General features: G+C 40.2%; 2 protein-coding genes across 9 annotated transcripts in view; both read left to right on the top strand.

The window, feature by feature from the left end:
* Positions 1–1410: 1410 nt before the first annotated feature.
* On the top strand, positions 1411–6759 carry LOC134290324 (uncharacterized). The gene is made up of 2 exons (XM_062857441.1): positions 1411–1545; positions 1591–6759. The coding sequence occupies exons 1-2, from the start codon at positions 1411–1413 to the stop codon at positions 6757–6759; spliced, it is 5304 nt and encodes a 1767-aa protein (XP_062713425.1).
* Positions 6760–9694: 2935 nt separating this feature from the next.
* The window catches only part of LOC109622744 (uncharacterized), a 55971-nt gene continuing 38361 nt past the window's right edge, over positions 9695–27304 (top strand). For 2 of the 8 annotated variants that reach the window (XM_062845993.1, XM_029856457.2), the window contains exon 1: positions 9695–11061. Coding sequence is in view for 1 of the 8 variants with exons in the window: in XM_062846001.1 (XP_062701985.1) it covers positions 11043–11061 (19 nt within the window). In the remaining 7 variants the exon portion in view is untranslated. The remainder of the gene's footprint in view (positions 11062–27304) is intronic. The other 6 variants (XM_062845999.1, XM_062845995.1, XM_062845996.1 and 3 more) reach the window with 6 other exon arrangements.

Here is a 27304-nt window from a genome sequence, read left to right as displayed (position 1 = left end):
CTTTATTAGCAGTTTTATAAAATTGATAATATATCCCTTTCGTGACGGACCATAAAAGAATGATTTTCTCAAATTTTCTCCAATAAACTTATCGTCCTCTAGAACAAAACTTTCTTTACTTCGGCTACTTTATCCACCTATGCACTTTTTATGGTCAAATTAGGACCAACACAATTGTGCTGGTCCGTCCTCAAGCCGGTCGATGTTCTCCGAGTAATTGCTAAAACTTGCCTACTTTTAGGCGTTTTATGGTACAGAAGATTTATTGTAATTGTTAAATCACTGCAAAGTGTTAGTTTGTAGAAATTTAGACATATAATTTTAAATCTAGGAACACGAGATCAGCTTGGCAGGGTACTCAAATCATAGAAGTAAATAAGAAGAAGATAATAAGAACAGTGTTCATGAGAAAATAGAATTAGTAAACTTAATCTGATGTTGAATTTAATTTAATAGTAAAATTATGAACTATACTGTACTACTTTAACATACATGCAAATTGACACTCATTACGAAAGTAATCTAAATTCTTATACATATAACTATCGCACACATGCGAAGCACACGATCGCAAATTGAATTCGGACTTGATCGTGTCCCTGTGAAATATGTATGAACCTAGCAGTTAGTTAGAAACGTACCTTCAACCAATATAGACGTGTCAGACAGAAAACGTATTCTGTACGCGATCCGAAACCCCTGTTCGTTCGTTGGTACCCCCGCCGTGTGTGACCTTGGCAAGGCTGATAGCCTGTTTCCGTGGCAGCAAAGTGGTCATTTAAGCGTCATTCCATACCTTACCGAAAAGGAGGATGAGCCAGTGATTCCGCAGTTAACGTACCGTGTCGTGCATGCTCCCAATCACAACCCCTGGTGGTCCTAGAGGCTAGTGCCGTTTAGTAAGCCTCCGTGATCCGAACCCATCATCCTTGGTAAGCAAACATTGGTCCTTCGAGCCGGATACGGAGGACATTCCGGGGACTAGAAGGTTGTGAAGGTTGTTCTGTGGCCACACGAGGCACGAAGAAGCAGTGGTATATCGGCCATCTTGACTCCGGCGGGTTTGCAGTTCCTATTGCTAGTACAATTGAGTGAAACATTTCATCGTATTGTGCTCTTTGTGTGATCACCAAATCCAAGCTAACAAGCGTCCCCATCGCCAGAAAACGTTCGATAGAAATACCGGGAGTAATTGTTAGCGCTGTTCTTTGTTCTTTGAAGCTGATTTGCGGGAACGAACTCAATTCGAGTGCATTTCAGTGCGATTTGTATTGGTGGCTCACGTCTGTGCTGTGAAGAATATTTCAGCTCGTTGTTACGACCTCGTTTCACGTGCCGTCGCATCCACGTGTCGCCGCGTGTGGAGTTCGTCGCCGTCGTACTGTTGCGTGGACAGTGAATATCCGCGTCATGGCCACCAAGAAAGTAAAAGACAAGAAACTGAAGGACAAGCTCGTTGCTCGTCGGTCGCTAGTTTCGTCGCTCGAAACTGTAGAACATTTCGTGGAAAACTATGAGGAAGACCGCGATTTCCCTCAAGTGCCGGTTTGGTTAGATCTCGTCGATCAAATTTACCGTGACTACGTTTAGATTCAAGCGGACCTTGAAAAGCTTGATAGTGGTGACGCGCCACTAGTCAAGCATCTCCAAGAAAGGAGGGAGTTTGATTCTCGCTATTGTGCTACGAAGGGTTGGTTGATGAATCGACGTGTAGTGGACATGAATGAAACGATCAACCCCCAAGTGAATAACCCTCCAGTGCCACCGACCTTCCACTTGCGACTGCCGAAAATAGACTTGCCGAAATTTGACGGCGACTATTCACGATGGCTAAGTTTCCGGGACACATTCAAATCGATGGTTCATGACGTTCGTGACATCCCATTGGTTGCAAAATTGCAGTTTTTGCTTCAGTCCCTGGAAGGTGAGGCACGCAAGCCGTTTGAAACAGTGGACATCGAAGCGGCGAATTATTCCACTACCTGGGAAGCCCTCCTTAAGCGCTATGACGATAGACGCTTTCTGAAGAAGCAGCTGTACCGGACGCTGCACGATCTCGCACCAGTGCGAAAAGAATCAGCACAAGATCTCCACAATCTAGTCGATGATTTTCAACGCCACGTTAAGGCGTTGGCAAAACTGGGGGAAGCCGTGGAGACGTGGGACACCCCGCTTGTCTGTATGCTTTCCTACAAAATAGACCCAGCAACCCTCCGAGCTTGGGAAGAGCATGCAGCAAGCTCAAATGATGTTGGATACGACGCATGCATCGAATTCCTCTACCAACGCGTGCGGATCTTGCAGACTGTGTCTTCGGAAATTCAACATCGTTCACAAAGCGCATCTACCAAGGTGGCAGGTGCACAACCTTTTTCCAGAAAATCCTCCAACACTAAGGCGGTTGCCAATGCCGCAACTACTGCTAGTTCTCGACCGAATCCACCTTCCTGTATTGCATGCGTGGAGAAACATCTGCTTTTCCAATGCCCGTCATTCCAGGGGATGGCCGTTGGACAACGACGAGAACTTATCTCCCAGAAGCGACTCTGTTGGAATTGCTTCAAATCTTCCCACATCGCTCGGAACTGTGACTCGAAACACACCTGCCGCCACTGCCACGAGCGGCACCATTCGTTGCTGCATCAAGCAGCCAGCCCAAGTAAGCCCACTTCGAACCCCGCAGTTCAACAGTCCAACCAACCTACGATCCAGCCAGAAATTTCCGCCGGGTCGGAGATTCCGGCCGTTGAAGTCAGTATTCCTGCCCATCGTACCTCTCCGAGTACCGTGTTCCTCTCCACGGTTGCAGTTTGGATCAAGGATCGGTTTGGGAAGCATCATTCTGCCCGAGCGTTGATCGACTCTGGGTCGCAATCGAATTTCATATCGAAGAAACTCGCACGTCGACTTTGTTTGAAACCGGAGCGCGTTAGTGTTCCCATCACCGGAATCGGTGAAGCAACCGTGACAGTAACTCAATCTGTCGTCTCCACAATCCTCTCTAAGCATGGTGAATTTTCCAGTGCGCTGGAGTTCCTGGTCCTTCCCAAGCCAACCGCAGAACTCCCTTCATCCAACGTGGATGTTTCTACGTGGAAGATTCCTTCGAACGTGCATCTGGCCGATCCTACGTTCAACATTTCGGGGCCCATCGATCTGCTATTAGGAATCGAACTGGTTCACGAATACCTAAAAGGTGGCAGAATATTCCTTGGCGAAGGCTCACCGGTCTTGTTCGAGACTGTTTTCGGCTGGGCCGTCGTCGGTCGCTGGTACGGCTCAACTGTACCCTGTTCTCCTATCTGCCACGCTGCCCTCACTCAACGTAACCTGGAATCCATCCTAGAAAGGTTCTGGACACTAGAGGCCGTAGAGCCAGGCTCGTTGTTGTCGCCAGAAGAAGCTTCTTGCGAGCAGCTGTATAAAACCACCACTACACGCAATTCGTTCGGACGATACGTTGTTCGCCTGCCTAGGACGGAGGAACCTACTATCCGGATCGGCGAATCACGGAGCATAGCGGAAAGACGTATGTTGAGTATCGAGCGTCGGCTGCAGCGAGACGAAACCACTCGGGCTGCCTACAACGAGTTCATGGCCGAGTATTTACGACTCGGCCACATGCGGAAGATCGCCGATCCACCAAACGACTCCATCGAGCATTGCTATTTGCCACATCATGCGGTCTTCAAAACCACCAGCACCACGACCAAAACTCGCGTCGTATTCGATGCGTCCTGCCGCACAACGTCTGAGCACTCGCTAAACGACACCCTCCTTGTTGAGGCGGTGGTGCAAGAAGACCTCCTGTCGATTGTGTTGCGCTTTCGGACCAAACCGATTGCGCTTGTGGCGGACATAGAAAAGATGTACCGCCAAATTGAAGTCCATCAAGATGATCAACCGCTGCAGCGAATTCTCTGGCGAGAACAGCCATCGGATCCCATCTCCACGTTTGAACTACAGACGGTGACGTACGGGACCTCTTGCGCTCCGTATCTCGCCACTCGTACCCTCGCTAAGCTCGCCGAAGACGAAGGTGAGACATACCCGTTGGCCAAGGCCGCAGTTATCGAAGACTTTTATGTTGACGATTTCATCAGCGGCGCAAAGGATCTTCGAACTGCTCTGCAAGTACGCCGCCAAACCAGCGACATGCTGGACTCCGCAGGATTCCCACTGCGAAAATGGGCGTCGAATTCATCGGAAGTTCTGGCGGAAATCCCTGAGGCTGAACGTGGAATTCAACCATTTTACGACCTCTCCGACAGCCAGTCGGTGACCACTCTCGGGCTGGTTTGGGAGCCTAGTTCCGATATTCTACGCTTCAACATCCGACTTCCACTTCCGGCGGTCGTACTCACCCGGCGAATCGTCCTCTCGTACATCGCCCAAATTTACGACCCGTTGGGCCTGGTGGGCCCTGTCATTTCCGCTGCCAAGCAATACATGCAACGCCTGTGGAAATTGTCCAGTCCGGATGGAAAACCGTGCTCGTGGGATGAACCCCTACCCGAGAAGATGCAACATGAGTGGAAGGAATTCCACACGAATCTCAGCCTGCTTGGTGAACTTCGAGTACCCCGTTTTGCCTCGGTGGCCGGAAAGGCCTGTTTCCAATTACACTTCTTCTCGGACGCATCTGAGAAGGCCTACGGCGCGTGTGTCTACATGCGCTCCGAAGATAACCACCATAATGTGTACGTCCAACTCCTGGCGGCCAAATCCAAGGTCGCCCCCTCCAAGACCAAGCACAGCATCGCCCGACTCGAGCTTTGCGGGGCAACTCTTGCCGTACAACTTTATCAAAAGGTAATTGCTTCACTCAAAACAACAGTCGATGTATTTTTTTGGGTAGATGCCACGACGGTGCTCCACTGGCTGAATTCTCCGCCTTCTCGTTGGAAAACGTTCGTGGGAAACCGCGTATCCAAAATACAAGAGGCGACAGTCGGTTTTCCGTGGAATCACGTTCCGGGTAAGGAGAACCCGGCCGACGACATCTCGCGTGGACTCTCGCCGACTGAGCTGCTTCATCAAGAACGCTGGTGGACCGGGCCTGCATGGCTTAAATTGAACCAGGATTTTTGGCCAAATCAACCGGTGGACGTAGCATCATCCGCGGAAGCGCTCCTTGAAGGACGTCAGCAATGCCTGGTATCCCTCACACCGCCGAATGATCCATTTTGTGACCTGCTATTCAACCGCTACTCGTCGTACACCAAGCTCCGCCGGACCGTGGCTTATATTCTACGTTACATACGAGCACTGCGTGTATCCGCGGCCAGATCCCACCCCGAAGGTGCATGTGCAGCATCTACCACGATTTCCAGCGAAACGTCAACCTACCTAACGGCTCGCGATCTGCAAGACGCAGAACTGTCTCTGTGTCGACTATCTCAGCGTGAAACATTCCCGAGAGAGCTCAGGGCGCTTCGTGCCAACCAACCGGTTGAAAAATCGTCATCCATGAAATGGATCATGCCCGAAATCTCCGATGACGGCCTGATCAGGGTTGGTGGCCGAATCCGTCATTCCAAGGCCCCCGAAGCGATGAAGCACCCCATCATCATCACCAAGAAGCATCGTTTGGCCTTTCTGTTAGCCGATCATTATCATCGAACTCTCCTTCACGCGGGGCCTCAATTAATGACAAGCGCCATCAGAAATAAGTTCTGGGTGCTCGGTGGAAGAGATCTGCTACGTCAAGTGTACCATCAGTGCCATACCTGCTTCCGTCGGAAGCCCGTTTTGATTCAACAAGCAACAGCAGACCTACCAAGCACCAGAGTAATCCCATCTCGGCCATTTTCGATCTCCGGGGTCGATTACTGCGGCCCAGTGTACCTGCGAGCCGCCCACCGTAGAGCAAGTCCCACCAAAGCATACATTGCGGTATTTGTGTGCTTTTCAACACGATCTGTACATTTGGAACTCGTCGGGGACCTCTCCACGGCGGCATTCCTGGCTGCCCTCAAACGATTCGTTGCGCGACGTGGCAAGGTTTCCGAAATCCACTCGGACAATGCCACCAACTACAAGGGCGCCGCAAATGAACTCAACCAACTCTACAAGCTGCTGAAGTCCGACAACAGCAGCCGCAGACTCATCTTTGATTGGTGCGCCAACTCCGAAATAACGTGGAAGTTCATTCCGCCGCGTGCTCCCCACTTTGGTGGGCTGTGGGAGGCGGCGGTAAAATCCACGAAAACCCAGCTCCTGAAAGAAGTTGGCAATACAACCGTATCCTACGAAGAGATGCTAACACTGCTCGTCCAGGTCGAAATGTGTTTAAATTCGCGGCCAATCACTGAACTCTCCAACGATCCTTCTGACCTTCAAGCCCTCACGCCGGGCCACTTTTTGGTTGGAACAAATCTGCAAGCTATACCTGAACCGGACCTCAAGCAAACTCCAGACAACAGGCTCAACCGTTGGCAGCTGATGCAGAAGAGACTTCAAGCAATATGGAAGCGCTGGAGTACCGAGTATTTGCAGCAACTTCAGGCTCGCTCAACCAAGGGGATCAAGCCATCGATCAACATTCAAGCTGGCCGACTAGTCATCATAAAGGACGACAACCTGCCTCCAGCTCAGTGGCCTCTGGGCCGCATCACAAAGGTTCATCCTGGACCAGACGGAGTTGTGCGTGTGGTCACGCTTAGAACGGGAACCGCCGACAGTATGACACGTCCCGTTGCAAAGTTGGCCTTTTTGCCGATGCCAGATGACAACAGTGAGGCGGAGGGCTCGACTTGATCCTGTCTGGGATCGTAATCTACGCATACTGAAAGAATATATTAGTTAAAACGGCTAAACCATTTTAAGGTGGCCGGGATGTTCATGAGAAAATAGAATTAGTAAACTTAATCTGATGTTGAATTTAATTTAATAGTAAAATTATGAACTATACTGTACTACTTTAACATACATGCAAATTGACACTCATTACGAAAGTAATCTAAATTCTTATACATATAACTATCGCACACATGCGAAGCACACGATCGCAAATTGAATTCGGACTTGATCGTGTCCCTGTGAAATATGTATGAACCTAGCAGTTAGTTAGAAACGTACCTTCAACCAATATAGACGTGTCAGACAGAAAACGTATTCTGTACGCGATCCGAAACCCCTGTTCGTTCGTTGGTACCCCCGCCGTGTGTGACCTTGGCAAGGCTGATAGCCTGTTTCCGTGGCAGCAAAGTGGTCATTTAAGCGTCATTCCATACCTTACCGAAAAGGAGGATGAGCCAGTGATTCCGCAGTTAACGTACCGTGTCGTGCATGCTCCCAATCACAACCCCTGGTGGTCCTAGAGGCTAGTGCCGTTTAGTAAGCCTCCGTGATCCGAACCCATCATCCTTGGTAAGCAAACAAACAGCAAATCCCTGTTCCAATTTAATTCATGATTTCGTTTATATGGAGTTGTGGCATACCAGTTTAGCACCCTATGCGCAGAGATGCGAATCGTCAGCATTCGCGCATCATCGAACCCCGCGACCCAACCGCGACAACAATATTCGCGCTCCATCAGACATCGCGACTTCGCGACGTCGCGACGCGCACGTCGTCGGTCGTCAGCGATACGAAGACTCGAGCCGGTCGGTCAGCAGAGACCGCGCCGCCGTCAATCGCCCTCTTTCGCATCGCAGCAACCGGGCAGCAAGCACGCGTCATCCAAAACAGGCTGGAGGCAATTTTGCGGCAATCGGCCGAATCCGTAGTGCAGAAATTTACAGGAGTAATATTATTCACCCAAATATGCAAAGTTCTTTAAAAAAAAACTCGTACAAGCTGATATCGTGTTCCTTGAGTTGAAATTATACGTCTAAGTTTTTACAAACTAACACTTTATAGTGATTTAATAATTAAAATCAATCTATATATCAATCTATATTTTGTTGTTGTTTCCACCGAATCCATGGTAAAATTAAGAACTGTACCAACAATTTTCAACCGAATGCAAAATTCTGTTAATTGTACTGAAACATTGTCAATATTACCATGCGTGAAGTACCATTGACTAAAAACATTCTTGATGTTACTATTTTGACATTGTATTTTTGACCATGTTTATCTAAGACGCGCAACATTCAAGTCTACATGGTCGAAATTACAATGCTCAAATAGTAGAACCAAGAATGTTTTTAGTCAACAGTAATACACGCATGGTAATATTGACAATAGGGGGATTCACTTAACTGCGTAAACTGATTAAACGGATTAAACGTCGCGATCACCAAGGCAATCTTTGATTATTTCATTCGCAAAATCATGAAACATTTCAAATAAGCAGAAAATCATGGCTTACGCAGCAATTTAATCTGTTTAGTGAGTACCCCTAATGTTTCAGTACAATTAACAGAATTTTGCATTCGGTTGAAAATTGTTGGTACAGTTCTTAATTCTACCATGGATTCGGTGGAAACGACAATAAAATTTATTTCAGTGTAAGAATAGGCAATTTTCGATAAAACTTGGACCGCCTTGGGGACGGAACAGCACAATTGTGCTGGTCCCACTTTAAACATCCAGAAATCTTGTGCTTTTCAACAAAGCACCACTTTTTCTTCGCCGTTTTGCAGAACTACTCTTTTCCTATCGATTTTTACCGCTGCATACCTGGATTAAACAAATATTTAAAAAAATACGACAGAGAAAATTTTTTCAACTTCTAGGGTGGTTGTTTATTTTTTGTTTATTTTATTGTGGTGTTTTTTTTTATAAACAATTCCAATCAATGCTGAGGTTCAGAAATACAAGTTAGAGTAATAACTCGATCATAAAAACTATTTACATCACATATTTTGAGGAAAAAAACAATTGAAAAAAAAAGTGTAAAACCAATGCCGAAAAACAGCACGATTATGCTGGTTCGTCCCGAAAGGGATGTTAACTGCTAAAAGAGCACCATAAAGTTTAAAATGTTACTTGGGTGATCCATCAGTAATGCTGAAATTTTCACTGAACGCTTTTCATTCCATTAATGGACGATTGTTCAAAAGTACTGTTGGGGTAAAACGAATCATTTGAAGATTGAAAACAGTCCCACTGTAATCGAACTTCGTAGAAAAAAAAATGCTGGGCAGCTGTGCTATAAACCTACAAACAAACATACTTTAAAATTTCGTTTTATCTTGGTTAACTTTTCTTTAAGGAAAATGTGTCGTTCAAATTTATGGATAGGTATGTAAGAGAATTACATCGCATTAAGTAAATTGCTTCAAAAACCCATTACATATATTTAAAAAAACGACATATTCTGAATAGTAGATCTAAATTAAAAACAAGTTATTGCAACAACAAAATTTTGAAAATTAAATACGCAATTTATTTTTATTAGAAAAATAACACAAATTGACACTTCAAAGTTCAATATGCAATTCAATCAACAGAAAAATAAAATAAAAAAAATACAAATAATCAGTGTTTTACCATGACGGTTGAAGACCGTGCGCCTGCTCTTCTTGTTAGATCTACAAGGCGTTTCATAGTATTGTATTATCGTTTCTTAAGGATTCTTGAATATTTGAAGGATAAGAGAGCAAATAAAAATATTTGATGAATTCCGATGATTTTGCTTCAGATTGCGTATTACTAGTCTTTTAGGCTCTTTATGTAGCAGTTAACTGCCAACTCAAACTTTGTCACTCGAATTTCCATATTTTCTCACGAAGGATATTCTTTCTCACGTTCCATCGGTTTTCCCGTAGTATCATGGCAATGGGCGAAATTTTTCCTCCTACTCCTGTCAGTAGAGCATCAACATCGGTCGGATATGGACGTGAATGGAGTTCGCTTCTCGGTGTGGCATACAGCGTAGAGTAGGCCTTTGTAAATTGGCACAGCTGGAATCTGGCTTGCTACGATAAGGTGTTGAACAAATGGAATAATCCCACAGCAGTTTGTTCAATTAGCAGAAATGTGCTTACAAAGTGAATTGAAATCGGTCGAAACCGAGAAAGGTGTTAGATTAATTCTTTTATTCAGTCATCATGGTATTCCGTTCAGTTGTGAACGATTGGAAAAAATGCATGGCAGTGCTGTACATCGATATGATACATAGAGGAAAATACTGCGCTTGCTATTCTTTCCGATGAAGATTTCTTGAGCCCTTTTGAACTATTAAAAGAACCTCGGAGGTCAAAATGCATGTGAGAAAAATTACCTCATCGAAAATAAAACCAATTATCGATCCTCATACCGCTCAAGTGAGCACTAGTTCAAGTGAAAAGTGTTTGCTCTGTCTGCTACTTCATAATGGGTAACAATGGATGTTTGGAAAACCCTTCCAGAGAGAAGTCAAAGTTCATGATATAAAAACCGTGAATAGAAGGACTTGCGAATGCAAGTAGCCAATTTGATGAAGTTTTAAAAATGTTTTGTTTTATAATCATTTCGAGTGATTCTTAAACGATGTATGGCTAGTATTAGAAAAGATGAAGATGAAACGAGCATCGAAGAAAACCATTATAATCATGATAATTAGCAATGTCCTTTGAAGAAAGAAAATTTAATAATTATTGTCGCTTCGTCGATCCTTTTTTCACTGTATACACGATAAAGAGAAAATGTCAAAATGAAATTTCGCCTCCATGTAAGTGTGTTGGTGCCAATGAAAGTGCTCAAAGAAGAAAGGTGTGAAAACAAAGTCATGTGCAGCCCGTAATATTTACAACGATATACCATCGCCAGTACCGCCCACCACCCACCGCCTACTGTTCCACAGCAAGGGAGGCGACAAAACATAACAGCCATCATAATTCCACCAGTGCCAAAATTCGTCTACGCTGATTACATGAAAACAGCAAAAATGGCACGATATTACCGATTTCAGTCGTGCTTGCGATAATATGGAATGGATAACTGATCATAAATTGTGTCGCCCTTTGTCATAACAGCATCGGTTTTTGTCCATTCAACCGTAACACGAGACACGCATTCAAGTGCGTCCATTCATAGCTCCATCGAAGACAATCATCGTGTCAATCAACGCCATCGACATCCATCATTCATCTGTCGAATTCGGACAACCAATGCAGCATAACATGGACGGTAGTGTATCATTTAGCGCTCAAAATTTTCATTTTCATCAAAATGGTTTTACATATTATACGAATCTAGATGCTACTTGAGTTGCTAGAATTTCGATTTTCTGTTCGATCTGATATCGCTAATTATTTTTGTATGTAGAATAGGTATCCAACATTTTCGGTTTTTTTTTTTTTCAACAAAAAATCAATGTTATAAACCAACTTTTCAGCTGCAAACGTCGTTAAACTGTCGATTGAAGAGAGACTCTGAAAATTAACGTTTTACGGATGATGTCAAATAAGCTTTCTAGATTGCGAATCAAAATTGATAACCGTTGAGGGCTGGTCATAAACCACGTAGACCAAATTTTGGCCGCCCCTCCCCCTCGCAGACTTTCGTCCATACGAAAATTTTAAAATTTGTATAGAACGTAGACTTTGGCCAGACATCCTCTCACCAAAGTTTACGTGGTTTATGAACGGCCCCTTAGACTGGGTCAAAGAAGTTGACCAAAGTTTTTGAACAAGTATTTTTCAATTTCTTTTATTGTAAGAAAACGGTGCCAAATTTAAGAGCGATTTGTTGCGTCGTCCAATTCCACCATCCCATTTAAATTTATCGGGAAACGTACTTTTCTTAGAGATACGACTGTGATAGTTGATTCGGGGTAATGGCTTCCAGTCTTTTTTAACCCTCTAATACCCAACCCCGCCTTTAGACGGGGTATAGTTTGAGCATTTTTGTAATTTTTGTTTCGTGGAAAATCAAAATTTTTATATTTTTGGCTGATATTTAGGACTGTTTTGTATACCTCAAAATGGTTTATGGTATATTTTAAAGCGTATTTACTTTTTTCAAAAATCATTGAAAAATTGATGTTTTAGTCACCTCTTAGAAGTAATTGTTTATTTTGTATTAAGGTTGAAGGATTCGTCATTGACATAATCGTCATCATTGAAAATTCATAAGCAGTTTTCTTCTTCAAAACTGAAATTTCCACAATGAAAATGTATTCACTGTACTCCATTCTCCCCCCGCAATACAGTGAATACATTTTCATCGCGGAAATTTCAGTTTTGAACGAAAAAACTGCTTTTGAATTTTCAATGATGACGATCATGTCAATGACGAATCCTTCAACCTTAAATCGCTACAATTAACATATTTTACATTTTTCCCAAATCATTCTACCCTAGTTTAATAGTTTAAGGGAATCGAATACATTCTAAAATTATTTTCCTTCAAATTATATGGAAACTAAAATTTTCTATGAAAAAAATTTAAAATAAAAATATTTTAACAATTATCGTAAAATCTCAAAATGTTTTCATCTCAAAAAATCCGTACCCCAAATAGGCTTCCAGGAAAAATATAAAAATGTGGGGATGTTCAAAAATAAAAATTAGAAAAAACAAAAACTGAAATTCACGAAATCGAGAATTAAAAAGAATCATCTTCCAAAACATGTTTAAATCGATTTTAGATGACGAAATATGATATTTGGATCAAAATAAAAAAAAAATGGGTATTAGAGGGTTAATTGAAAACGGATTCTTATGCTTTCATCCGACGTTTCGGACACATTTATTGTGCCTTCTTCTTGGGATCTGATGGACAACAAACAAATTATCTCAGTACTTAGTGCATACATTTAGCAATAATTTCGAATTTCATTTGATCGATCGCATTGACCTTTACTATGTACACGTTACTCATAGATGCAATAGATGCAAGCATATCACAATGGGAGATGTTCAAAATATGCGTTGCCAATAATCCCAATAACACTATACACAAAATACCGTAACCAAATACTTTACGCGGAAAACTGTGACCAAAAAATTGGGAATTCTTACTTTAAGCAGCTCGTTCCCAGCCGCCGATTTTCAATCTTCTTCCTGAGACCTTTTACCAAACTTTTCCACTGACATTTTTTTTTTAATTTGTGTTCTTATAGGGGGATTAGGGGCATAATGGATACCCTAAGCAAACGAGTATGTTAGGCCTGTATAACAGACAAAAACTTAACATATTATCAGTTGGCTTACAACTTTAACTTGTTTCCTACGTATTTCAATCATTTCAAGCAGGTAGAATGTCATTATTGTAAAGAAATAATGAATTGTAAACCGGGTATTTTTTGGGTCTGGCAGGAAAGGTACGGGGCGAAATGGACACCCATCGGGGCATAATGGACACCACTGCATATTTTATGCTGTATCTTTGATAATATCGATCAGTAAAGTAATTTGCCTACGGAGATCAATACCACAGATATAATACTCCATCTTAGACGAGTTCACATAACATCAAAGTTAATTAAATAAATTTTGGGCTAAAATAATCGGATTGATTTTTTTCCAAACTCTCTAAAACGCCTAACAGTATGCAACCTGCGTACATCCATTCATAATTGCCAGTGTTCATTTCGCCCCGAATCGACTACAACATTAAAATTGCTTTTTTGGGTAAGTTCTGGTCAAAAATATAATACTTCATCCATTGCTAAATCTGCGTATACATGTAGATAAACTAACAATTCACTTGTTTTTATCGTGGACAAACTCAATCACTCGTAATACCTTATTTGCTGCTGCTTCGAAATTATAAGAAATCCACCATATGAAAAACATATTTCAATTTCAATGATATTTTGGTTATTTTGAAGGAATATAAATGGTACTTTTGAAAACAAGAACAATGACTTGTTCCTTTACACTTATGCATTAAAAGTTTTACATAAAAGTCAACGGTTTCAGCAAAAACAGGGGTGTCCATTTCGCCCCGGGTGTCCATTATGCCCCTAATCCCCCTATATACTCTTTTTTCCTCCAGAATAATGTTAACATACTACAAAAATGCAAATGCTAGGCACGCTAGTGCTCTTGTCAAGCATCCTAGATAAGTTTTATCTTTCAATACAACACACTAGTGTTTTCGTAATGCATCCCTCTACAGAGTGTTCGGCAAAGTGCTTTGGATTGATTGGTACTACATTCTGTTGAGGTCTAGATCTGCTTTAACTAATCTAGATCAATAGTTATGGCGGAGATGATAAGAGCTTATGGTTTTAGGGTAAAGTGCCTCGAGTATACTAAAGTGACGAATCCTTAACATTTTGACAGGTCTTCTGTTCAAATGAAAGTATGGGGATGACAGCAAATCGGCTGTTCCAATTTTGACGTTTATTTTCTTATGTTCTTCCAGATTCGTAATTTTGAAGCCTAATTTGCTTATATTTACATAATTTGATTAATTTTCTTCAAAGTTACTACATACGAACCAGTTACATATAATGTCACAAGATTTTTTTTTAATGTGGTATATGTAACTGTCCTAAGATGTCAAGCTAGGCGCACCAACATTTCAAAAGGGCGTAACTGCTTTTGCAACCAATGCCTTCTCACAGAGCTGTGGGTCGTATTTCATTCATCTCACACAATTCACATCCATTAATCGAAAGAGGAGGATTTTATCTTTCTATTTGTGCTAGTGGATTGCTCGAGAGGGTTGGGATACGCTCCACAGCTTTGTGAGAAGGCATTGGTTGTAAATTGGCTTCTTTAGTGGTGTTGAGATAATTTCATATTCTGAATCTGCATGCCAAACTGAGCCGAAACCCAAATTTTCATCAATTTTGGTGCCCGGGAACCTATTTAAAAATCAATTTGAAATTTGTATGGGAGTGATTTGTCGAATCACCCCTCGTCGCATTTTGTACTGAGCGGAGCTGTCAAGCAGTTGCCCAGCTGTCAAAAGGTGATTTCAAAAAATCTTTTTGTAATTGAATTTAGGTATCAAAATAAAGTTTTAAAAATCTGAAAAAAATCATACTGGCTTAAAAAAAGGCGCTCTTTCGAATAAAATCAAAAAATCAATATATTATTCTAAATTTAAAAACCCAATTCACAGGTCATTTTGACAGATGTAACATGAGCATGAAAAAGGTGGCAACAAGATCGATAAAGTAGAATATATGATCCGTCCTTGTCGTGCATGTGTGTGGTCTGTCAAAATGACCTGAGAATTGTCAAACATTTTCATGGCTAGCTTTGTTGCCATGATTCACGTTGAGTTAGTCATTTGTTGGGTTTGTTTGGCCAAATATGTAGTTTGCTTGTGTAATGGGACCTTAAGAATGATTCCTTTCGTTGAGTGTGTCACTTGTTCTTATTCTTCTTCGGCATAGCAGAGCCTTACAATTTTAACGTGTTACCTACGCATTTCAATTATTTACAGCAGGCAGAATATGCTACAGGGGATGGCCAAAATGTTTGGGATAGGCAACTTTTTTTCTCCCACAAAAAAATTCAACATGCTGTAACTTTTCATAGAGTGCATCAAAAAATCTCAAATTTTGACTGTTTGTCAATCTATTATGTGTGCATCATTGGTACAAATTGGGGCTCGATTGATTAATTTTTCGCGAAGTTAGAACCGTTCGCGTAAAACACTATTTTTTAGACAACTCATTTTTGAGCTGTCATAACTCGGAAACCAGTGAACCAAATTGAATGAATTTTTTAACGTTTATCAACAATATATTGATACTCAATACGACGTTATAAAATGTAATATTTTCTCACGGCGAATTAAGTTATATCGGGTTGAAATTTTTACCCATATAGGGGAAAATAAGTAAAATTAACAATACCACACAAAAATTATTAAATGTGTTTTTCCTTCAATCCAAATAGGCTCTAATATATCTGATTAGAGATAATTTGAGAACAGAAGTGGAAAATCTTTGGATATCAACACTAAAATTTATTCACATTAATGTAAAAAATTACATTTTTTCGAGAAAAGTCCAAAAAGTATCAATGCATGATAACTTTTTTCAACGTTTAAAAAGTATCTATGTTTTAATAGTTTTTGAAGCATTTACATATTGTTAGTGTACGTTCAAAATTTCATTCAATTCGGTTTACTGGTTTCCGAGATATGACAGCTCAAAAATGCGTTGTCTAAAAAAAGGTGTTTTACCCGAACGGTTCTAACTTTGCGAAATATTAATCAATCAAGCCCAAATTTGTACCAATGATGCACATATAATAGGTTGACAAACAGTCAAAATTTGAGATTTTTTGATGCGCTCTATGAAAAGTTATAGCATGCTGAACTTTTTTGTGAGAGAAAAAAAAGTTGCCTATCCCAAACATTTTGGCCATCCCCTGTATATAAAATATAGAACACTGTCTTGTTCCTTCTCACTTCTACATTAACATTTTAAACTGTTGAACTATTTAACAGTTTCTGCATAAATAGGGGTGTCCATTTCGCCGTGGGTGTTTATTATGCTCCGATTTCCCCTACTTATTACAAATTTGTTTTCTGTAACACTTCATAAATGTGTGCCTTTTTCAGCACGCGGCCGCGTAAATGAAAACCGCGTAAAAAAGACCTGACTGTATATTAAAGTTTCGCTCATAAATTCAACTACTCTAAGATCCCATATTGAGTTAATACAATGATTCACGTTGTGAATAGTACTCATTCCAATCATACATGTTTGAGAATGATAGAGTAATGCGGGGCAAAAGTTCGCAGTGGGTATTTCTCTGCACAAGATTTAAGAACCCAAGCAAACCGCTATAGGTTCAACACTTTATCAGGTCAGTTACTTGTCAATAAAAATTGGAACGATTTCGATATGCAGTAGTAGAGTTATGCAAAAAATGTGTTTCTAGCTGTTTTGATGTATTTGTTTGAACTTTTGGAATAAGAATTTGTAATGACTGAAAGGAGAAGAATTATATAACCTCGGAGAATCATCATTCCATAGTAGTTCGAGAGGTACACTTGAATAAATAAAAAAAAACTTCTGGAAGGAACATTGTTAGAGTAAAGTGGGGCAAGAGTTTTTTTTTGAAGTTTTTGAGCTTAATTTAAATTATTGTCGGGCCGCCACCAAACCGGACTTCGCACAATCAAGTCGCGACGCGACCCATCTCGCGACGTTTTTTAATCATATCAAAAGTAGTGCGCATCCTTCCCGTTATTGTCAGCAACACAGCGCACTAGATGCGAAACAGTTGCGACACTTGTGGACCAAGAAAATGGCAATTTTTGATTGAATGTTGGTCTTGATTCCAACCGGATAGACAATATATCTTTCGGGTGTCAAGGTTGTTCGAAGCCTTTTTGAAAAAGAGTCTTTCACTCCAAATATTACGAAAATTGATCAATATATCGAAAAGTTATGACAAAATGTTGGTTTTTGATCAAAAAATTTTAATATGCATTGGTCCTTCCAAAGCATGGAATGGAATTGTAATGAAATCGAATTCGATATTTTATTTTAGGGCGTAACTAGGTATATTTTGAAGATGCTTTAGTATGTATAACTTTTTGCAAAAAAGATTTGGAAATCATATTTTACACATAGTGGGGCAAAAGTTCGAATTGTGGGGCAAGAGTTCGAGTCATGTGGCGACTTTAGGTAAAACCCTAAAATTCTGCAAAATATACATATTATTTCTAAAAATGATGGAATCAGTGAGAAAATTCGATCAAAGTGGAAAAAATATGTTGTTTTATCTGAATTTGGCGGAAAACTACTAATTTTTGGTGAAGTAAATTTAACCCTGATTTGGGTAAAATCCAGATCGAACTTTAAAGTGTGTTCCAGTTCCAACATCAAATATTAATTGGTTTTAGGTATTCCATTTACCAAAGTGTCAATATAGTGTGCTACGGTTAGCGATATACCACAAACACTAGATTCGAACTTTTGCCCCAGTGGTGGGGCAGAGTTCGAATTTGACACACACATACAAAAAGTGTTGTAGGGTAAAAGGGTATAATGCGCCCCACCGGGGCAAAACGCCCCTCCTCATTTTCTAGCGATTCAAGCGCTTTTCGCATGCGTGATCGATTAGAAATCTCAAATATTGAAGAATTATTGTCATAAAGCTGGTCCGTTAGTGGATTGGAACAGAAAAGCAATTAAAATATCAAAAAGTCTGAAATCGAGGCTTTTGGCGTAATATTTTACCTCTTGTGAGCTGACTTCATTGTAAACGAAGCTAGTTCTGTTCGCTTGTGTAACTTTGCAACTTTTATGCAGTTAAACACTCGTTGAAAGACCCTCCTAGGATAAGCATGTGGTGGAATTATCCCCTGGGACAGTTTTATCACGGGGCTGGACGTTTTTCTTTTGATGGGGCGTATTGCCCCGTTTGTTTTGAAAAGGCAAATTTTGGAACGTTTTCGAAAAACGTTTCAAAGCTTCCATAGCCACCATTCCAAAGGCAAAGTCCGCATGCAACACTTCACTAACTTTAGTAACAACGATTTGAAGTGAACAATAGATGGAATAAGGCGCCAGTTTCAGATATATTGCCATTTCTGCTTAGGGGGGGCATATTATACCTGTTTACCCTAACTCAAAATTTAAAAGACATTTGGCGTAACTTTGTTCAGCAATATTTTAGCCCATGGATGGTAGAATCACCATACGGTATTTATTTATTTATATCTACTTCGAATTCTTGAAAAAAAAAAATCAACTATGGTCGAGCTTTTGCCCCACCTCACTCTAAAGTCTCGACAGTGGGGCAAAAGTTCACAGTATCTGTGCGGCAAAAGTTCGCACTTATTTTCTAAATCTAGAACATCAATATAATTACAGAATATTTAAAGCAATGACGATTTGGTATAGAATCTACTATATACTAGCTGCCTCCGGAAAACTTTGTCTTGCCTACTGTGTTTTCTGACGTTTCAAGTCCAAGTCCCTGTTAAAAATGAATCAAAAATCAATTATCAAAAACTTTCTATTTCGGTATGTTTTTGCCTCATAAACCGTCATTGGGTGAAAACTAACAGAGCAAAACAAAGACGGACAAAATAGGTCATTTAGTTCGCAAGTTATGCGCCGTCCCACGTATGCCACTACAGTTTCATAGATGTACAATATGTGAATATGTATAATATGTGAAGTATGCATCCTCAAATCGCTCCGACAGAAGGTTTAAACTTATTTTAGTAAGAAGATCGATTATAAGGAAATCATTGTGTTCGCCTATTTAAAACAAAAAATGGATGAAAAAACATTTGAATACATTTTTGCTATACTCGTGTTATCCTTTGAAAGTTTTTGGGAGTATTATGTTAATTTACTTTGTTGGGGTCTCTCATTGCTTAGTTTGTAAAATCACAGTCATCACCATACCATAGATCAGTTTAAATTTACGGCTCCGTTCAATAATTTTGTAACACATTTTATTTTTTGTTCAAGTATTTGTGTAACATTTACTACTATAATTACCCCAAAATGTATTTTGACAACTTCAGTAACGCTGGAAAGGAGAGCTCTTAGTTAATAGTTGAGAACCAGGCCGTTTAAAAGTTGGCATGTAATGCCATAAATAGAAAAAAAAGCATTTCGTGACTAGAGCGAAAGGATGAACATGAATTTACACCAATAAACTATCATTTACCATTTTCGAACTTTTGCCCCGCACAATGCGAATTTTTGCCCCAAGTATGGGTTCGCATTTGAGTACTTTAATTAGAAAAAAAAAATACTAGAACTACAAAAGGAACGTGAAAGCAGACCTGGGGTGATGGTTACAACACTTGACTATCACGCCGAGGACCTGGGATCGAATACCACTCCCGACAAACTCGCAAAATGTGAGATCTTCCTTCGGAAGGGAAGTAAAGTGTGGGTTCCGAGATGAACTAGCCTAGGGTTAAAAATCTCGTTAATACAGATAAAATAAAAATAAGGAACGTAAAAAATATAGTAATACGTTTCGAAGGTAACATGATAGGGACTCGTTTAACGAGAAAAAAAAAACAACATAATTTCCTTTTTGTTTATTAGCTATTTGAAAAAGACTGTTAGGTGCTACCTTTTGTCCCGCATTACTCTACCATGTTAAGCCTTTAATTCCAATTTTGTATCATATTCTTTTTTTAGTATCGGCTAGAACAAACTAATCCAAAATTCATATTACTTTGTAATGTTTTGATTTGTTAGAAAGGAATCAAAGAATATCAACAACAACTACTACACCTTTAAAATTTGTAAACAAAACCGCTATTGCAATGCAGCCAAACTTCTGTTAAAAAAAACTAAGAGTTCTCAAAAGGTTTCATAAAATTGTAATGAAGGCAAAACGTAACGTAATAATATTTTAAAAATCGGTAATCGTATACACTAAGGTCTTTCTCTACACGGGGGATACGTACCGTGTAACAAAAACAGTGTAAACAATCGCATGAATTCGCGAAACTATGTAAAAATAATTGATTACCCTTGTAGATCTTCAGGCTTGTATTCACGGAAGTGCTTGGATGATCTAGACAATCTTTGGAAACTAGTCCTTTACAGAATTTTGCACCATGGACCTATTGGATATTTCACCGCATCAGTAATGTAACAATAACACATTGATTTTACCAATAGATCTTAAGGTCTTTCCTCGCGGAAGTTATTGGATAACCTAGAACATATTGAAAAATTACTTCCCTACAGAACTATGCTCCGTGGACCCGTAAAAAGTTACATCGAATCAGTAAAGTAACAAAAGTCCATTTATTACGCTTGTAGATCTTAAGGCTTTTACTCACGGAAGTTATTGGATGTTCTGGAACATATTTGCAGTTCTCTACAAAATCATGCTCCACGGACCTGTAGGATGTTACACCGCATTAGCGAACGCCCATAAATTATGTCCCGCAAACGCCCACCCCCCTTCCCCCTGATGTCACACTTTTGAAATTTTTGTATGGGTCGGCACACATTGCTGAACCCCCTCCCCTTCCCCCCCAAGGCGTGACGTAATGTATGGATGTAGTGATGTAACAATATATTATTGATTACGCTTGTTGTTGCTGCCAACACTGCCCGAAATAAACAATGATCGTGCGCTATAGACACATGTCATACAAAACGATTACAGATTAGAGTCATAATTGTGATACATATGTAGAGTGAAGAGTCATGCCAATGTAATTGAGAGTTTTTTGACTAATTATGGTGTTGAATTCTAATATTCCTAAATCTACTTACAGCCAACAGTTGATTTATTCACTTGCCAAATAGATAAATATGAAGTAAACTTAAATCACAAAATTGTATCACAGTAAGTTTCAACAAGTTCCCATTTGTTATTCTAACCTTAAACCTATTATCACAGATAGATCATAGAAGACTATATATGTTACGAGGTAATTAAAAACTATTGTAAATGGAGCTGGAGACCGAATAATGTAAGTAATACCAACTGAATTATTTGTGAACTAATGGCAGGCTTGACAGAAACTCCCTCGCGAGAAAATGAGCAAGCGATTTTGACGATTTTCTGAGGAGTGAAAATAAAACTCAGAAATCACAACGCAGATCCTCAACAGCACCGAGTGCGAGCTTGCCGCGCAGCGAGGAGTTCGTCCAACACTCATAATTACTTGTTGTGTGCCTCACGTCCACTCACACTCAAAAAGCTCTCGCGAGTTCCACTCCCATACAAAGAAAGACTCTCGAGGCGAAAATCGCACTCAAAAACCCGAAATAATCATCGGCTCTTTTTTCGTTCCCCTCTTCCTCGCTCAGTTTTTATTGCCTCTCTGTTTGGGGTTCGTTGGCTCCCTCGCGACGAGTCAGAAGCAAAACACCGCTCTAGAGCTTGTTGCAAAACTGTTTTGATTTCGAGGAGGATTATCAAGCATGACTAATGGTTATCTAATGAAGCAATAAAATTTCATCTTAAAGCTGTTTTCGAACCCGTTATACGGAGTTTGCGGTCTGCTACAAAGAATTCACCAACGATCCCCATAAATCCTCATTATCACCGTAACACTTGTAGATTGTCAGGCCTGTAGTCGTGGAAGTTCTTGAAGGTCCTAGATCATCTTTGAAAATTATTTCTCTAGATCATCTATGTAAATTATTTCTCTACTGAGCTTTTAAAAAGCTTTGATTTGATTCAATCTGATGATTTTTTTTATAGAATGTTGACCCACCCCAATACACACATCATCCGTAGCGATATTATACGGATCATGATGTTGATCTAATTTAAACTGTTACATATTTGTAGAAAAAAACTTGCAATAACTTAACTACTAATGAGTTTAAAACCTACATTTTCAGACGAGCATAATGTGGTCCATATGATTGAAAACTGATCTTTTTACCCTTCTTACACCCATAAGAAGGGTATAAATACCGCTTCGAGGCCCTCAGGGCCGATTCTCATATACCAATCAACTAAGCTCGACGAACTGAGCAAATGTGTGTATGTGTGTGCGTATGTCTAGTCTAGTCTAGTCTACACATTCACAGCCATTCATTGAAAGAATCCTGGAAAATGATGGAATTGACTAGTTCCATAATTTTTCTTGTCATTATTAATGATTGCAGTACATCGAAGACGCATTACAAGCATTAAAGCGGCCAGGCCTACTGTGCAGCGTTTTTAATTCAACAATAAAGACAATGAGTGGGGACATCTCGTACCAACCGCTCAGTTTATGGAAAAGCAAAATTAAACTACGGTGAATATCGGTGGGGGTGACGATGCTAAGAAGGTTAATGTCACCCCTTAGTCCTTAGTCCTTCCTGGGATGGAACACAGGTATTTACTCTGTGTCCTGGCCCTAGTGCCTAGGCTTAAGGACAAACGTCTTGAAATCCCGGTTCAACAGTGCATCAAAACTTCAGACGCACAAATCTCAAAAAGCAAGCTTCAAACAACAATGCATTTTATTATTCTGTTCTTGATCACTCGTAATAAGCTTAAAATAAGAAGCTCAGGTGCGCTGGTTTTGTTTACGAAGCCTCAAAATCGTGAGTAGGTGCCAAAGTTGGCCATTGTGGCGGCCATATTGGGATTCTAACAAGTCTGTCCTTAAGCGCCATTACTCGCTCTCTGAAAATAAACAAAAATGTTATGGTCCCATGACCCCTCAATGATAGTCCATTTCAAACATACAACCCAATTCTACGATTATGAAACTTATTACTGATAAAAGTGATCAAATCGGAAAGATCTCACCGGTTAAACAGTTTGAAGTCCAGAAGCTGATGCCGTTTTCATCATTCTTGATTCGCACGATCCATCTCGTTTGGTGTAATCATCTGGTAAACTCTGTAAACTACGCTGGGGATCGCGTTTTTTCGTGTTGGATCGACTACATCGATATAGGGAAACGATGCAGTAGCACTACCAGGGTTTGTTTTAATTGTCACTGTAGTTCATTAAACATCCGTCGATTTCGCCATAAAAACCATGCGAACGAAATAAACAACTTGAAGTCGCATTCTGGTTTACTGCACTCAGCGAAGTAAACTACCGAAATTCATCAAAATACCTTATGAAATTTAGCCATAACTGTAAAGTATGGATGCCATAAGAATACCTGATGAAAATTTAACATGCTTATTATGACCTAATTACATAAGATAAACTTATGAAAAGAACAGAAAAATCGTAAAATGATGCAGACTGGAATCGATCCATGAACGTCGAGATCACTGAGCTCGTACCCTCTCCTCTTCTTGGCGTAACGTCCTCCTGGGACAAAGCCTGCTTCTCAGCAGTGTTCTATGAGCACTTCCACAGTTATTAACTGAGAGCTTCCTCTGCCAATGACCATTTTGCATGCGTATATCGTGTGGCAGGCACGAAGATACTCTATGCCCAAGGAAGTCAAGGAAATTTCCTTTACGAAAAGATCCTGGACCGACCGGGAATCGAACCCGTCACCCTCAGCATGGTCATGCTGAATACCCGTGCGTTTACCGCCTCGGCTATATGGGCCCTCGTACCCAACCCACGCGGCTATCGACGCTTGAGAATATCGTGGTGCTAAATGTGTATAAAAGCCAAATTGTGAGTCGATTTTGCGTCATAAAACGACCTTATGAAATTCAATCTAGCCGTTATGAATTGTTTAAAGACCATTTCATATCGAAGATCTTATGATAATCTTAGGTTTATTTGCCTGAGTGTGTATGCTATTTTTTCTTCTTCTAAACCTGGGTTTGTTCAACACTTTTTCCCGCACTGCATTTCTCTTCTACGTCACAAGCCCGCACAACATCAAAAACTGCCTGGAAATTCAGTCTACACTCAGCGATTTGAACTACCGAAATTCATCAAAATACCTTATGAAATTTAGCCATAACTGTAAAGTATGACCTTTATGGAATTCATTCTAGCCGTTATGAATTGTTTAAAGGCCATTTCATAAGTTAGACGTTTTGATAATCTTAGGTTTATTTGCCTCAGTGTAATAACGGCTAGTGTCTGTTGATTCTTCGTCGTCTTCGATTTGTGTTCTAGCTGGCACCGGTCCGGGTGTCATGCTTCGAAAATCGACACACATATGGTTGTTACTCGAAAACGCACGATTTGAAATGATATCGAATCTACTCGCGTTGCAAATTTTGAAAACCAAAAATACTCCACGGATGGCGTAGCACTTAGCCGTTTCATGATTCGAATGGAAAAACCATTCGTGTGTATGTGTGTGCGTATGTTACAAAAAAGTCATTCATGTTTCTCAGCCGTCTGATATTCGATTTGAGATTTCTTAGCACCAAATAAAAGCTATAACATCTTAGTAGAACCCCATTGAATTTTATTTCGATTGGACATTTGATAACTGAGATATCTTTCGAAAAGTACTTGGGAGTTACAACTCAACTTTTCCAGAGATTTTTGACAAAGTTTACAATGATGCATATTGCCCTTTTACTTGCATATTGCCAGATTTGCTGGTATGTCAGAAACATACTGGAACAACTTGTAATTAGAAGGCACGAAATGTTTCTAATTAACAAATTGAGAGATGAAATTTGTGAAAAAATCACGTTCTAGTGGGATTAGAAACCCATGACTCGGAATTCACTAGACCGGCGCTTTAACCAACTAACACAGACAAACAGACGTATCACTTGGAACAAATTGCGATAAAAATCATCGTCACGAAAACATAATCGCCCAATGCTAACCAGGCTGTGTTACGCAAATCACTCAGTAGGTGGCAGTAGTGAGCAAACGTCAAACAGGAACAAAAACGATGCGAGCGCCGTGACCGAGCGATTTGCGAACTACAAAATATTTGAACTAACCGTTAAAAAGGGTAACGATGAGAAGTGAGTAGAGTGAGACGTCTGTTTGTCTGTGCAACTAACTTAGCCACAGAACAAGTAATGATTCTGCGGAACAGAAAGCCAAACTGACTCCGAAGCCACACCGTGAACACTCCTATTTCACAAAGCAATCTCTCTTTCGGCTTAGATTCCAATCTACAACACACACGCGTTTCTACCCACTAACTACAAATGAGAGTAAATTATTGTTATGAAGCCGAGGCTTGTTATTTCTTCTGTTTTGTTCGTTCTTCTGTTTATTTGTTTTAGTTTTTAGTACAATTGCGCAGAACCAAGGTAATCTAAACTTTCACCGAAATCAGAACAGTTGCCTAATGCCGTCTTTTTCTTTTTTAACCTGGGTTAGACTAGATTGGCGGAAAATGTGTAAACAAACAACGTCAAACAAACTTTAGTACAAGCAAAACCGAAGTCGGGTTGGGGTTGAAACTGTGGTCTCATTCAGTTCCAACCCAGGTTGGAACTGGATCAAAAAGAAAAACGGCATAAGTGATGAAATATAAAATAAAATATTTTAAAAGATCGCTGATAAAATATTTTAAAAGTGAAATATTTTGAAAGTTTCCGCATAGTGAGAATTCTGATATTCTGTGGAAAGAAGTTCGATACACATACATTTTTTTCAATCTGCTAGTTCAGACATAGCGTGTACCATTCAGTCCAAAATGTTTTGAAAATTCGTACTTGTGAGTTGCCAAAATCTTTACAATCAAATGTGGATCGCAAGCTTGATTTGAGAACCCCTTTTCTAGATCACTATTTGGTTAAACTTATAAAGGAATTCCCGATGAAACTCCTGCGGGAAATCAGGGTGGAGCTCTCAAAGTAATTACTGGTAAAATTCCTTGCGAAACTCATACAATATTTTCCAGTCGAACTTCTAGAGAAACAATCGGTGGAACTGTTAAAGAAATTATATTTGGATTTTCAAATGGAATTCCTGGTCGCTTCAGGAATTTCCGGTCGAACTCCTAAAGGAATTCCCGGGAGCCCCTAGAGAATATTCCTGAGGAAAACTAGGAGAAATCATTTCAAAAATTCTTGGAGAAATTCCCTTCAAAACTCCTAAAGGAATTTCTGGGGAAATGTTGGGTGTAGAAGAATTCCCGGTACAAATCCCAAAAGAAATCCTGCTGAACTTCGCCGTTGAAATTTGAGAAACAACTGGTGGAACTCACAGAGAAATTCTCTTTGGAACTCCTAGCAGAACGGGACTCTTATAGACAATTCCGGGGAACTGCTGGAGGATTCTCCTGAGGAACCCCTAGGGAATGCTTCAAGAACAATAATTGTTTTATTTATGGAATTATTCCCAATGGAGCTTCCAAAGGAATTGCCGGCGGAAGAATTTCCGATGATTTGATGAATTTTCGTTGGAATTACTAGAGGATTTCTTGATGAGACTCCTGTGGGAATTTGCGGCGGTACTCATGCAGACATTTGAGGTGGAACTCCTACAAGAATTTCTGTTGTAACTTCCTCTTTTGATCAGAAGTAATGGAATTACCGGCGAAATTCCTTGAAAATTTCTCATTGAATTTCCTGGAGGTACTCCTGCAGGAATTTTCTATGGAACTCCTAGAGGAATTCCTGGTGGAATTACTAGTGGAACTCCCGTTTGAAAATTATCTACGGAACTCCTGTTGGAATTCTTAGTGGAATTCTTATAGGAGTTTTCGGTAGAACTTCTGGAGGAATTTTTAGTGAAATTCTTTGAAGAATTTTTGGTGGAGATACTTGAACGGTCCTGTTTACTTGTTTGGTTGCAAAGTTATATCTTGTCAAAGTCATGGTCTCTAAAGCGGCATTTTACAGTTTAAGCAGGTTTCCGGTAGCAACAGTGGCCAAATCCAGATTTCTCCGGTGGTTTTCAAAACAAGACATGTGCCCCTTTCATTTGAGATCAAAAATCGGACAAACCACTGATTTTTTCGAACTGTCAAAAGTTTGGAGTCAAAAATGACCCCAGGGTCCTATTTGTAACTTTTTTAGGGACTAAGGAAGGTTAAATACGAACAATACAATAATACAAAAAAATGTTACATCGAGTTCGCTGTAACAAAATGACCTCCAATGACCACAATTTTCCATCGGATTTTGCGTGAAAGAAATTCTTTTATGTAAAAATGAATG

This window comes from Aedes albopictus, chromosome 1, assembly GCF_035046485.1.
Source record: "Aedes albopictus strain Foshan chromosome 1, AalbF5, whole genome shotgun sequence".
Lineage (NCBI taxonomy): Eukaryota > Metazoa > Arthropoda > Insecta > Diptera > Culicidae > Aedes > Aedes albopictus.
The sequence above is the reverse complement of the archived record's forward strand: the minus strand, read 5'-3'. Positions and strand labels throughout refer to the sequence as shown.

Bases quoted from the DNA above. Each gene is read 5' to 3' on its own strand.
- LOC134290324 (XM_062857441.1), top strand. From the start codon at position 1,411: ATGGCCACCAAGAAAGTAAAAGACAAGAAACTGAAGGACAAGCTCGTT. The intron at 1,546-1,590 runs GTTTGGTTAGAT...GACTACGTTTAG, and splicing joins GCGATTTCCCTCAAGTGCCG to ATTCAAGCGGACCTTGAAAA.